At 43.8% G+C, this 13,652-nt stretch overlaps 1 protein-coding gene across 2 annotated transcripts in view; it reads right to left on the bottom strand.

Annotated features, from left to right (window-relative positions):
• COBL (cordon-bleu WH2 repeat protein) overlaps nucleotides 1-13,417 on the bottom strand; it is a 494,130-nt gene extending 480,713 nt beyond the window's left edge. For both annotated transcript variants that reach the window (XM_077491755.1, XM_077491756.1), the window contains exons 1-2: nucleotides 13,252-13,417; nucleotides 5,541-5,671 (exon numbers count right to left, since the gene is read on the bottom strand). In XM_077491755.1, coding sequence (XP_077347881.1) covers nucleotides 5,541-5,569 — 29 coding nt within the window. In that variant the 5' untranslated portion in view covers nucleotides 5,570-5,671; nucleotides 13,252-13,417. The remainder of the gene's footprint in view (nucleotides 1-5,540; nucleotides 5,672-13,251) is intronic.
• Between the last annotated feature and the right edge of the window lie 235 nt (nucleotides 13,418-13,652).

The following is a 13,652-nucleotide window of genomic DNA, read 5'->3' as shown; positions in this document are numbered from 1 at the left end:
CAGAGAAAGGCGGAAGCTGGAACTGTGATTTGAATAGAACTCCTTCACTGAAGACTTCAGGGCAGACGAGGGAATTAACTGGATGCAAATATACACCAGCAGGCTTCTGCAGCCACATTAATACACTGTGGCACTAATAGACTCACTGACCTAGAGGTTGTAAAATAACAGATGTTTTTTATAGCACATAGACAGTCCCAAAATGACTGGCACCAAATATTTATATCATGGCTGATTTAGTAATAGAGTGGGCACGGGTTCACTGGTTTCGTGTAAACACGATTCTTCAATGTGAACCCGTACTGTGCCCATGCAGAGCAACAGATTTACTTATCTGCCACCTTACCAAGATACACACTGATCTTATTCTTCCCCGCCTCTCTGTTCAGCCCCCAGGAGCAAAGAGAGGACTCACCCATATGTCACAGTGCTGGGTGCCTATGTGGTCAGTGCTGCCACCTGGTAAAAAAGTGACCAACTTGCTCCCCAAAGTTGGAAGTATTGAAAATTTCTCTTTGCACCTGGTGGCCAAAAAAAGCCACTTGTGAGAAAGTGAAGGTAGCGCGAATATGTGTATATCTCTGGAGGGTGGTACTTAAAGCAGAACTAAACTTTAACAATTTGCCAAAACAGCTACATTCATGGCATACCTTGAGAGATAACCCAGGGGTTTTTTTTTCAGCTGGAACTTTGGAACTTGGTGGAACTCAGTTCCACCACCTCTGGCTTAGGTCCTCTCCTACTTGCTCCCCACTATCATTTGTAAATACAGAGGTCTGGCTTCTGCGTTTACAAGTGACAGCTTGTCTCTCCAATGGCTCCCACTGAATTTAGGATGAGGACAAAGGAGATGCAGGTGCCGTGCGGATCAGCTTAATACAGCAACAAAAGTAAGACATGTGGAAGATGGGGAGAGAAGATGGGGGCAGGGGAGGGGGGGTTACATGCAGAGGTCAGAGTTGAAGAGGGGTGAATGTAAGATGTGGATGGAGGATGCAGAGGTAAGCAGCTGTGGAAGAAGGCTGAACTCTGCACTCTGTATGTAGCGCACCCCTGAACTCTTTACTCTTTACGCAGCGCACCCCTAAACTCTGCACTCTGTACGCAGCGCACCCCTAAACTCTGCACTCTGTGTGTAAACCCTCCCCCAAACTCTGCACTCTGTACCTAATTTACTCCTGGTATTTAATGCCCCTTTAACCACTTAAGCCCCGGACCATTTTCCAGCTAAAGGACCAAGCCCCTTTTTACGATTCGGCACTGCGTCGCTTTAACTGACAATTGCACGGTCGTGTGACATGGCTCTGAAACAAAATTAACGTCCTTTTTTTCCCATAAATAGAGCTTTCTTTTTGGTGGTATTTGATCACCCCTGCTGTTTTTATTTTTTGCGCTAGAAACAAAAAAGTGACAATTTTGAAAGAAAAACTATTTTTTTTTTTACATTTTGCTATAATAAATATTCCCCAAAAATATATTTAAAAAAACATTTTTTTCCTCAGTTTAGGCCAATACGTATTCTTCTACATATTTTTGGTAAAAGAAAAATCGCAATAAGCGTTTATTGATTGGTTTTCACAAAAGTTATAGTGTCTACAATATAGGGGATAGTTTTATGGCATTTTTATTCATAATTATTTTTTGACTAGTAATGGCAGCGATCAGCGATTTTTATTGTGACTGCGACATTATGGCGGACACGTCGGACAATTTTGACACATTTTTGGGACCATTGGCATTAATACAGCAATCAGTGTAATTAAAAATGCACGGATTACTGTAAAAATGGCACTGGCAGTGAAGGGGTTAACCACTAGGGGGCAGTGTAGGGGTTAAGTGTGTGTGTTTTTTTAACTGTAGGGGGCGTGGCTTGGCATCTGATGTCACTGATCGTCTTTCCCTATAACAGGGAACAGACGATCGGTGACAGCCTCAGTAGGAAGCATGAGGAGAGATTTGTTTACACTTACCTCTCCTCATTCTTCAGCTCTGTGACCCGATCGTGGGACACAGGCGGCGATTGGATCCACGGGTCCCGTGGCCACGGTCACGGAGCTCAGGCATGGGTCGCGAGTCCGCCGCGACTCACGGCTGGGCACTTAAAAGGGCAACGTACCTGTACATGCTTGTGCCCAGCCGTGCCATTCTGCCGACGTACATCGGTGTGAGGCAGTCCTTAAGCGGTTAAAGACCCTCCCAATGTTAGTGAAATTTTACCACACCCACTATGTGATGCGCTGTGGCGGGTGTGTGTGGGGGGGGGGCAGGGTTTGGGGGGTTGTGATTGACTTCCTGCACCTATTTTTTGAGAAAAAAAGCCCAGACTGGTACAGTTACTAGTTGCTTATGTTAGCTCTGAACCAAACTGTCAAGCCATTAAATGGCTGATCCCATAGCTGATTACATGTGCTGCTCCATGGCTAGGCTAAAAGAACAGCTTTCTTGGCTGTGAAGGATAGGAGGGATTCATTCTGTTTTAAGTGAACCTGCACAGGCAAAGCACTTGTTCACTTTAAGTAAACTACTCCATATTCCCTTCCACTTTCCTGTCACAGAGACATACCATGAAGTGAGGGGAAATCCTACCTATAACAGTAGTCAATAAGTGTCCTTTTGGACAGGTATGTATCTTATTTACTCATTACAGGTATTTATAGAGTACTGACAATTGACGCACCACTTTACAGATTGTACTTTCACATCAGTCCCTGCCCTGAAGGCGCTTGCATTCCAAGGTTGCATTCCAATCTTACCAATGTACACAAACTAGGACCAATTCAGATAGAAGTCAATATATTGACCAGCATGTCTTTGGAATGTGGGAGGAAACTGCAGAGTACTCAGAAAAAATGCAGAGAAAATGACACCTGCACACCTTAAAACATGCTATGGTCATCCACATTATATAGCCAAGCCATCATGGAGTAGTGACATACTGTATGCATGGTAAAACACTTCCTTTCCTTTACTGCAGTGATTCTCAACTAGGGTTCCTCCAAAGGTTTCTAGAGGTTCCTTCAGCATTGGGCAATTTCTGCCTCTCAGATAAGTTCCCACTCACACCATTCATCTTTTTAACTATCTGTAAGGACGTAATTCTTCCCAATGACCACACGTGTAAGGACCATTATTACCACTGACCATCGCACTAATGTATCATGCGTTGTAGACTTCAAATTTTTAGCAGGGGTTCCCTGAGACCGCAAGCCTATTTCAAGGGTTCCTCTGTGTTGAAAAGGTTGAGAAAGGCTGCTTTACTGTATGGCAAGAAAAGGACCTGACTGTGTATGTAATCCCTAGAAAACTCCTACAAGGTCAGTTTGTTATACTAAGCCATTGAACAGGTATTAGTTCAGGCTGTGTATGGTCACACTAGCTCTCCTTACATATACCGATAACAATTTGTATGCACAGCACACTTTACAAAAGCAGTAGGACAATAGACTGAGCATATTACAATATAACAATTACAGGTGCCCTGCAAAAAGAAAAAAGCAAACAGGAAACGTTCTGCACACAGTGAGAGAACAATGGCACACAGACATTAATAATACTTTCATAAATTCAAAGCAGCACTGTGATACAGTGAATGAAATAAAGAGATCCTGGTAAAAAAAAAAAAAATCATAATGATTGAAGCCTGAAGAACCATTTACTAGGATAACAATCAGACGCAATTGTATAAAAAGAGAAAAGCAATATACCAAAAACAATAAAACAGTCTTTGCTAGTATATGTCTTTATAGCAGCTCACAAAAAGAACAATTTATGTATCTCTTATTCAGATGTCAGATGGAAATGCAGTGGCTGTAGATCTGAAATGATGGAAGCTCTGCTGATTTTATCATCCAATCATGTGGCAGCTAAAATGCTGTTTTTTATTTTCCTTGCATGTCCCCCTTGGATCTACAGCAACTGCACTTGAAAGTGCCCTTGTAGTGCAAAGTGGATTTGCCTTTTGTAAATAACCCCCTAAGACTCCCACCAATCACACTCAGAAGAAGAAGAATACAGCGACCGCCAATATTTCTCCAACAATCACTGTGGAAGAACAGCCACCATAACCTCTGGTTGAAAACTCAGAATGGTTGGTGAGGCACCCCAAGTCACAGTAAACCAAAAGGAGGAAGCTCAAATGGTGTATTACCCTTTTATTAAAGTTATAGATGTAGCATCATCCTCCATAAAAAGCCAGCAATAACTCACATAACATTGCTGTCAGAACAGTCTGGGCGACAAAATATGACGTTAGGAATATGCTAAAAACGGTGTCGGAAATACTACACTATACGCCAAGCAAGTTGTTAGAATAGAAAACAGATCAGCATAAAATAAAATCTTTTTGGGGACCAAATGCCAGTTCTTTACTAAGAAATACTTATCAAATGTATAAAATGTATAAAAGTTTACAGTATTTAAAAGCCCACTACCTTAGCAAGGAAAATCATCCCTTGTAGGGGGAACTGCTCCCTACTGTAAGGGTTAAATGCTTGTTTGGATCTAGGGGACCAGAAACATGATCTAATTAACCTAACCAGCGTGTCTTTGGAGTGTGGGAGGAAACCCACACAGGCACAGGGAGAACATGCAAACTCCAGGCAGATGGTGTCATGGTCGGGATTTGAACCAGTAACCCTATTGCTGCTAGGTGAAAGTGCTAACCACTACACCACTGTGCTGCTGTTCATTCATAAAAGGAAGGGGCGTTAAATATGGCAAATTTACCATCCTCCTCCCCCACTCCCCATCCTGATAATATCTTCACCCCCCTCCCCGCTAGCAGGAGAGGAGGAAGCTGGAAGTGCTGTGTGGGGGGGGGGCACACAGGTGTGCGCGGGGCAGTAGAGAGATTTAAACCCCGGTCAGGGAGGGGGTTCAGTGTGGGGGGGCGGCAATTACAGGAGCCTATCTCCCTGCAGCAGCTGAAAGTCGGTGGGAGGGAAAGGCACCGATCAGCCCCTCTCCTGACCACATCCATTTCTCCTGCTGCCCAGGCCTGGAACAGTAGGAGGCATTAGGGTTTACTGTACAAGCACCATAAACTTAGCTCCAATGTGTAGTCTCATATTCTGATTTCAAACACAATTGCAGGCTGGCCAAAATTTTTTACTGTATAATCTCTGTAAATCTCCTTTATATTTACCTACATTATGTTATACAAGCACACTTCTAAACATTCAATTGTATCAACTGTACTGAGTACAAGCTGCACTACAAAGTTGACGGTAGATCTAAAGGAGATTGTAATATCAGATTGTGCTGTGTATGCCTGACTTAAAAAATATTTCAGGAAGAAATCATGGAACATGGTAATGACTAAATTACCAAAATGGCATACATGGGCTCACCTTGCATATAATCGTACACAATTCAGCACATTGTTTTATCCATCTACTACACATCAGTTATAATATATAACAAAATAACATGATTATATTAGGATTTTAATGTACCTGAAGTCCACTTGCGAGCTGTACTATATTAGTTACAAGTATGCGGCCAAGATACATTATGATATTGCTGGTATTTCAGGTACTTACCCAGCAGGTGGGATCTGTGTCGTCTCCATGAATGTGTCTTCTTCTAAAATTCTTCAGTTAAATTGTAGAATACGCAATCATGGTAGCAAATGTTCCTTTTCTGTCACCTGGTTGTATTGTACATCCCTGAGCTAAAGAATGAATAAACAGATAAGTCAACAAACAAAATATTAGTACGACATAAAGTATATGTACATCCTAACAATAAATGACTTTTAATGCCAGTGTTTCGTCACATATGGAGACCCATCACTTTTGGCTACCCGCTGGAATGCGCATGCACGACACCGCCATATGCGTTCCAACAGTGTGGCGCAGAATTTTGTGGCCACACCCCTGAGTCCAGGTTGAAGCCCCACCATCCAGCTGGACATAGAGGTAGATTATAATTATGCCGAGCGAAAGCGAGGCTGTGCCCGAAGCATGGCGAGTGAAGCGAGCCCGCGAGGGGCCCTGTGGCAAAGTTGTCTTAAAACAGTGTTGGAACGCATATGGTGGCGTCGCGCATGCGCACTCCAGTGGGTAGCAAGATGTGATGTGTAGCCAAATGTGACGTGACACCCCCTTTTGGTCTATTAAATATTGGAAGTGTTTTATTAAATCTGTTTGACAAGTAGCTGTCCGTCCAACCAGATGTCTTGTGAGTTGATAACTTCCCATACCCTCTGCCTCTAGACTGTTATCAATCAGCATTGTTCCTTGCTATAGTCATAGACTACAAAACACATCCCTCTGTTAAGTGAGGGATGCATTATGTAGTCTGTTATGTAGTTCTAATGGCGCGTACACACGACCGGACTTTCTGGCAGACTAGGTCTGACGGAATCAGTCCGTCGGACAATCCGATTGTGTGTGGGCTAACCCGATCGTTTTACATTATAAAAATCTGACGGGCCTAGGAATAGAACTCAATTCCTAGCGGGAAAAACGATGGTCTGTATGCTGGTCCGACGCACCAAATACGACGCAAGGGAAGCTATTGGCTACTGGCTATTGAACTTCTTTTTTTAGTTCCGTGTTACATCATCACGTTCAAAACGAACAGACTTTCGAACGGACTTAGTCTGTTGGTGTGTGGGCAAGTCCGTTCGTTCGGAAGGTCCGTCGGAACTCCGCCAAAAGTCAGTTGGGAAGACTGCCAGACCTAGTCTGACGGAAAGTCCGGTCGTGTGTACGTGGCATAACATGCCTAACCTGTCATTGGACTGGCTGCTAGCAGTGGACTGTACGATTCTCCTTGCCTCCCTCAGGCTCAAAAATGCTAGTTTTTATGTTGTACTGGCCCATGTGTGAGTTCCAAACTCCATCATCAGTATTATAAGAGATGATAAGTCAAATGAAAATCATTAACACGAATACCAAGCTCAAACAAATATTACATCATTCCTGATGAGATTAAAGAAAGCAGTATTAAACCCAAAAGCAAACATTTCTTATATTGCAGCTTACCGATTATTACATAGCATGGCTGCATTTGGGCTTTCATTCTTCTAAATGCATGGTTGCATTTAGGCTTTCATTCTTCTATTATCACCTGTTGATCTGGCCAGTAAGTCTGTTATTTTTTGAAATAACAAGCTCTCTTTCAGATGAATCAGTTTGCAGGGATGAGACAAACCATTTAACACTGACAGGTACACACTTACAATGATCAGCTTTTATTTATTATTTATGTAAAACCTCTATCCCAAAAAGGGAAAAAAGAATGTTTGCTCTAACTGATTATAAAGTGTGAGCTTGAGTTTGACTTCAATTTGTTAGTGTATTTAAATCTGATAATACCTTTAACACTACCCTCCACCCAGGCTGACAATGATGTTGTCTGCTGTGCCCCTGTGCTCCTTCATCCAGAGTGGGGATGCTCTAATACAGGAGGTGTGTTACTGGCCAGATCACCAGGTGCAAACAGAGGGGAAAACAAATGCAGCTACCTCATCTAATGATTGGTAAGCTCCAATATATTACAGTTTGGGGTTTAATACTGCTTTAAGGTCTAATTTCCATAGGTCTAATATGACAGCAGAAGTTAAAGTATAAATTAAAAGCAAACATGTATTTTGTTTTTAAGGGAGTACAGGGAGAATAGAATACCTGTCAGGTTTTGCTAAAGAAAAAATGGCCAACACGCCAAAGAAAGATCTAATATTTTTTTATTTTTTTCATGTGATCCCAATAGCAAAACATACAGTAGATCCACTACATGGTTTACTGAATTTTTTTGCTATTGATATCTCTGTAAAAATGTGAGATCTTGCTTTGGTGTGCTGGTCATTTTTGTTTATAGATTGGTGTGGTGTCTTTGTTGGCTATGCACCCTTAAAGAGGAAGTAAACCCTAATGGGCTAGTATGCATCACATCGGGGACATTGCCCATATGCAATGTCCCTGCTGCAGGCCACACCCATCTTCACCCCCCCTTCCGGGGGCCGTGGACTCTGGCTCTGTGACTGGGTGAAGTCGCGTGCAGTCACTCCTGCGCATGCGTGCGGGAGCAGCCGGTCACGGCATGCGCCCTGTATAAACGGCACGATCGTGCCCTTTCTTCAGTGAGCATGCGCTGATGACGTCGGCACAAGCGTATATAGTAAATATCTCCAATACCTACAGGTCAGCCTTATTATAAGCTGACCTGTAGATAAAAGTGGTGTAACTAGGTTTACAACCACTTTAAGGCTCCATTCACACCTTGCAGATGCGACGGGGTTTGCACACTTTTTTTTTTGCATGTTTCCACGCTGGGAAAGGAGATGGGGGTGGTATCAAGAATCAAGAAACATCCTGCGTCTACAAAGGGGCAGCGTGTTTATGTGTGTTGCTGGAAAGTGTGCGATTGCTGCAATGCACTGCTGTGAATGAAGCCAATGGATCTGCTTGCATTTGCCTGCACAATAAAACACAGCAGATTATTGGGTGGGCAGCAGCTGTTTTGGACTGTAGAAATGTGTGACAGGGGTGGTGTGATGCACATTTTATCGCATCACAAAGCTCCCCCCCCCCTTTTTTTTTTACTTTATAAAAAGTGCACAAAGTAACACTCAATGTCACTGATCAGTAGCGCGGTGCCCTGTGCTTGCTGTGCGGTGACATGCAGGACCATCCAGAGGGGTGTGATATTATGCAAACATGTTGCATCATATCACACAGCACTGGAGCTCAGAGAAAACACAGCGTTCTGGTGTGCACATGACACACAGAAAACTATTGTTTTCTGTGCAATTACCTGTGTTTATCCATGAAGAAAAACACAGGTAACTGCACATAGTGTGAACAGGCCCTAAAGCCGTCAATCCATGGATCAAAATTCAGCCAGTTCAGCAGGGATCGGCTGTATTTTGATCAATGCATGGGCATCCAGGTTGTACACAAGTCAATCTATCGATTGACTTGTATACAACCAGCCTGTCGGTTTTTTTTTCTCTCTCAAACAATCAGTGCTGCCAGCTATAGACAGCAAAACTGATCACTGTATTCTGTGGGCAGAGAAGGCTTCCCGCCCAGTGGTGTATTTAGGTTATGTGCTGCCCTAGGGTTGACTAAACATGTGCACTCCCCAATTTAAATATGACCCACCCCTTCCTGTCAAGGTCACATCCCCTGCATGTATAAGACCCATTATGTCATCTGTAAACCACACCCCTTCCTCTTTTCCTCTTAGAGCTCAACCTTTTCCTCTTAGAGCTCCAACTCTTCCTCTCTGTACTTTAAAAGTGGATACCAAGTGCTTACTTGTATATTTTGTGCAGTGCATCAAGTCAGCTTCATTAGTGCCTATCAGTGCAACCTTATCAGTACCCATCAGTGCAATCCCATCAGTGCAGCCTTTCAGTGCCTATAAGTCAGCATCATTAGTGCAGCCTTATTAGTGTCCATCAGTGCATCCTATCAGTGCTCATCAGCACAGCCTATCAGTGTATTCAATGTGAACCTGGGCTTCACGTCTGGATGGGGGAATCTGTTTATATTTTTTTCATTCAACCAGCTGGTTGAATGCAAAAAAATGAATCACCTCTGTGCACACATTGATTAAAGCCTATTATGTGACAGCACAGTGGCTAAGTGGTTAGCCTTTCTGCCTGACAGCACTGGGGTTGTTAGTTCAATGGCACAACTTACCAGGGGTTTGCATGTTCTCTCTGTGCTTGTGTAAGCTTACTCTAGTTACCTTCCACAATCTAACGCCAAGCTGATAGGGTGAACTGAGACAGGAGCCAATTAACCTAATATATATATATATATATATATATATATATATATATGTAGCGGCGGGCTCCTGAAGAGCACGCGCTATGTTATCAAAAATTAAAGCTTTACCCAAACCACAGTTTTGTTTGGGCCTATTTGACTAAATTTGGCTTTGGTGTCAGTCTGACTAGACTGTGAGATGTTCAGCCTGGCCACAGGGGGCACTGTCTCTGGTGGCAGGCTTGGAACTATGGTATGGTTAGGCACTTGAATTATTCCCCAGGTCGGTGGGAGTGGCCCTCCTGCTGTGCCCTCTGGGAGAGGGTATTTAAGACAGGGACTTCACGTGGTTTGGGGTTCCGGTCCAGTATGCTGTGCTGAGTGTATGGTCCTGGTCCTCCTGACCAGCCCCCAGGAAGGCTATGGCCTGGGGTGCGGTTCCACCCAACTTTGATGCCTCGAGGCTGGCTAGCCCAAGGCAGCGGAACTAAGGAAGGATCCTGAGGTGAATGGGTGCTGTCTCTGATCCAGGAGAAACCCAGTGTGCTTTGAGCATTCCAGGGGAGGACTCTTTAGAAGAATGCCACGCGTGAGGTTGGTGTTTCTTAACAAGAGCCTGGAAGGGCTGAAGTAACTGAGAGAATACGTTCTTGGGGGATATCGGCAAGTGGGCTGAAAGATCCAGGTATCCTACAAGTGTTCTACAGCTTAGTTTCCTACGTGTTCTGCAATAACTACAGTGATAAAAGACTTTGTTCTTGAGTAAGCACCTTGTTGGCTGCTAGGCCTTGTGAGAGAGGGACTGTCCGATCTGAGTGCTCATCCACCTGCGAATGGCTATTCTCTGGATGACATTGAGAATACCTGGACTTTCCTTTCCAACCCTCTGATCCCAAGTTAAAAGACTGTTCAATGGTTGACGTTTGCAAATAAAATCCATTCAACTGCATCTATTGTCAGTCTCAAGTTACTGGGTCATCTACCACGGGACATCCTCTAGACGTGTCACAAGGAGAACGAAAGGTAACGGTAAGCCCAAAAATAACCAGCAGTTCCTTCGGGGGTTAATGCTACATATATAAATGTGAGTTAAGCTGGCCATAGACAGAGCAATTCTATTTCTCACTGCTGGGAGAACACAATGGATCCGCAGAGGGATTCCCCCATCAATACTGACTGTGTTGATGGGGAATTCAATTGATTTTCTTTCGATTGCAGGAAAGAAAATTGCTCCAGTTATGGCCTGGACTAACACATTCCTACACATTCGGGTGAATTAGGGCTATAACAGCCACTAGCAATAATCAAATGTAAAATCTGACAGGTTGGTTGTACCCAAGTTGATCGATCGATCATTCAGCCCGCCCCCACACGATTTGAATCTTGGCCAATTACTGCTGACCCAGCTAAGATTTGAACCGTCTATGGCTGGCTTTAGGGACCTTAGATTGTAAGCTCTTTGAGGGCAGAGACTGCTGTGAATGTACAATATCTATGTAAATCGCTGCGTAAATTGACCATGTTATAAAAGTCGCGCTGCACGGAATCAGCATCATGTGGATTAGCGCACATGAAGACGCCTGCATTTTGCCGATGTGTGGGGGTAACATTTGGAACTATATGGCACCCCCTCACGCCTGCTAAAAAGCATTGTGTTTTCGCCTGTGGGTGAGGAACACGGGCAATTTTGCGAGTGTCCCTGACATGTACAAGTGTGAACCCAAACTTATACAGAATTTCTATAGCACCACAGCACTTCACAATATACAGGGTGACAGAACACATACAATATACAGGGTGACAGGACACATACAATATACAGGGTGACAGGACACATACAATATAAAGGGTGATCATACAGTTACTATAGGGTGACAGAACACATACAATATACAGGGTGACAGAACACATACAATATACAGGGTGACAGGACACATACAATATATAGGGTGATCATACAGTTACTATAGGGTTACAGTACACATACAATATACAGGTTGACAGGAAATATACAATGTACATGGTGACAGAACACATGCAATATACAGGGTGACAGAATACATACAATATACAGGGTGACAGGACACATACAATATACAGGGTGACAGGACATATACAATATACAGGGTGACAGAATACATACAATATACAGGGTGACAGGACACATACAATATACAGGGTGACAGGACACATACAATATATAGGGTGACCACACAGTTACTATAGGGTGACAGGAAACATACAATATACAGGGTGACCATACAGTTACTATAGGGTTACAGAACACATACATTATACAGGGTGACCAAACACATACAATATACAGGGTGACAGGACACATACAATATATAGGGTGGCCATACAGTTACTATAGGGTGACAGGAAACATACAATATACAGTTTGACAGGAAATATACAATGTACAGGGTGACAGAACACATGCAATATACAGGGTGACGGAACACATACAATATACAGGGTGGCAGGACACATACAATATACAGGGTAACAGGACACATACAATATACAGGGTAACAGGACACATACAATATACAGGGTGACAGAACACATACAATATACAGGGTGACAGAACACATACAATATACAGGGTGACAGGACACATACAATATACAGGGTGACAGGACACATACAATATACAGGGTGACAGGACACATACAATATAAAGGGTGACCATACAGTTACTATAGGGTTACAGAACACATACAATATACAGGGTGACCGAACACATACAATATACAGGGTGACAGGACAGATACAATATACAGGGTGACAGGACACATACAATATACAGGGTGACAGGACACATACAATATGCAGGGTGACAGGACACATACAATATATAGGGTGACCCTACAGTTACTATAGGGTTACAGAACACATACAATATACAGGGTGACCGAACACATACAATATACAGGGTGGCAGGACACATACATGCACGTTTATCTTCACCTCACTATATACACTCTAATCCACAGAAGTGTGTCTTTATACACCTCCATGTACAGCCTGACAGTCACACACACAATATAGAGGGTGACAGAACAGTTACAATACAATACGGTTGGGAGGTGAGTGTTTGTTGTTACATGTGACTGATACAATGAGATAGTTTGTTGATAGTTGTGGTTTTTTGTTGATACATTGTGATTGTTTCCTGTACTCGCACTTTGTTCTTCACCTCTCTATATAAACTCTAATCCACAGAAGTGTATCATTACACACCTCGCTGTACAGCCGGACACACACACTGCCCATGTAATGAGTATGTGTCAGGTTGTACACCCTGTACCCATAGTCTGTCAGTCCCCTTACACAGCCCCCGGTCCCCTTATCATTATCACACGTACAAGGTGGAATTTCTTTCCCAGCTTCTTCTCTGGGAGCCTCACAGCTCAGCTTCCATCAGCAGTGTCCCCGGCAACCCAGAGACAACATGAGCACATGGTAACAGGACACCACACACCAAAACACTCACAACTCCCCTCACCCAGCCCTGATCACCTACCTGGAGAAGAAGAAGGGTGCTATGCAGGAGGGTGGCTTCCCTCAGCTGTCACTAGGTCGGACCTGTTGCTGGATGGGTGTTGTTATCCTCCCGGGCTCTCCCTCCTCCTCTCCTGTGATCTCCAGGGACAGCTCCCCTCCCCCGCCCCTTGGCAGCAGCTGCCAGCCCTGAGTACAGAGCAGCTTACTTCTCCCAGCCCTCCCCCCTAGGCTGAGCCCTACAGGGAGCAGGACATTGATCATGGACAACTCACACTCCTCTACTACACAGCTACTACATCCAGGAGGGAGCAGGACACTGAGCATGGCCAACATACACTCCTCTACTATACTACTACTACATCCAGGAGATAGCAGGGACAGGACACTGAACATGGGCAACACACACTCCTCTACTACACA

This window comes from Lithobates pipiens, unplaced genomic scaffold (genome assembly GCF_037356315.1).
Source record: "Lithobates pipiens isolate NorthernLeopardFrog02 unplaced genomic scaffold, aLitPip1_a1.2 Scaffold_19, whole genome shotgun sequence".
Classification (NCBI taxonomy): Eukaryota; Metazoa; Chordata; class Amphibia; order Anura; family Ranidae; genus Lithobates; species Lithobates pipiens.
The sequence above is the reverse complement of the archived record's forward strand: the minus strand, read 5'-3'. Positions and strand labels throughout refer to the sequence as shown.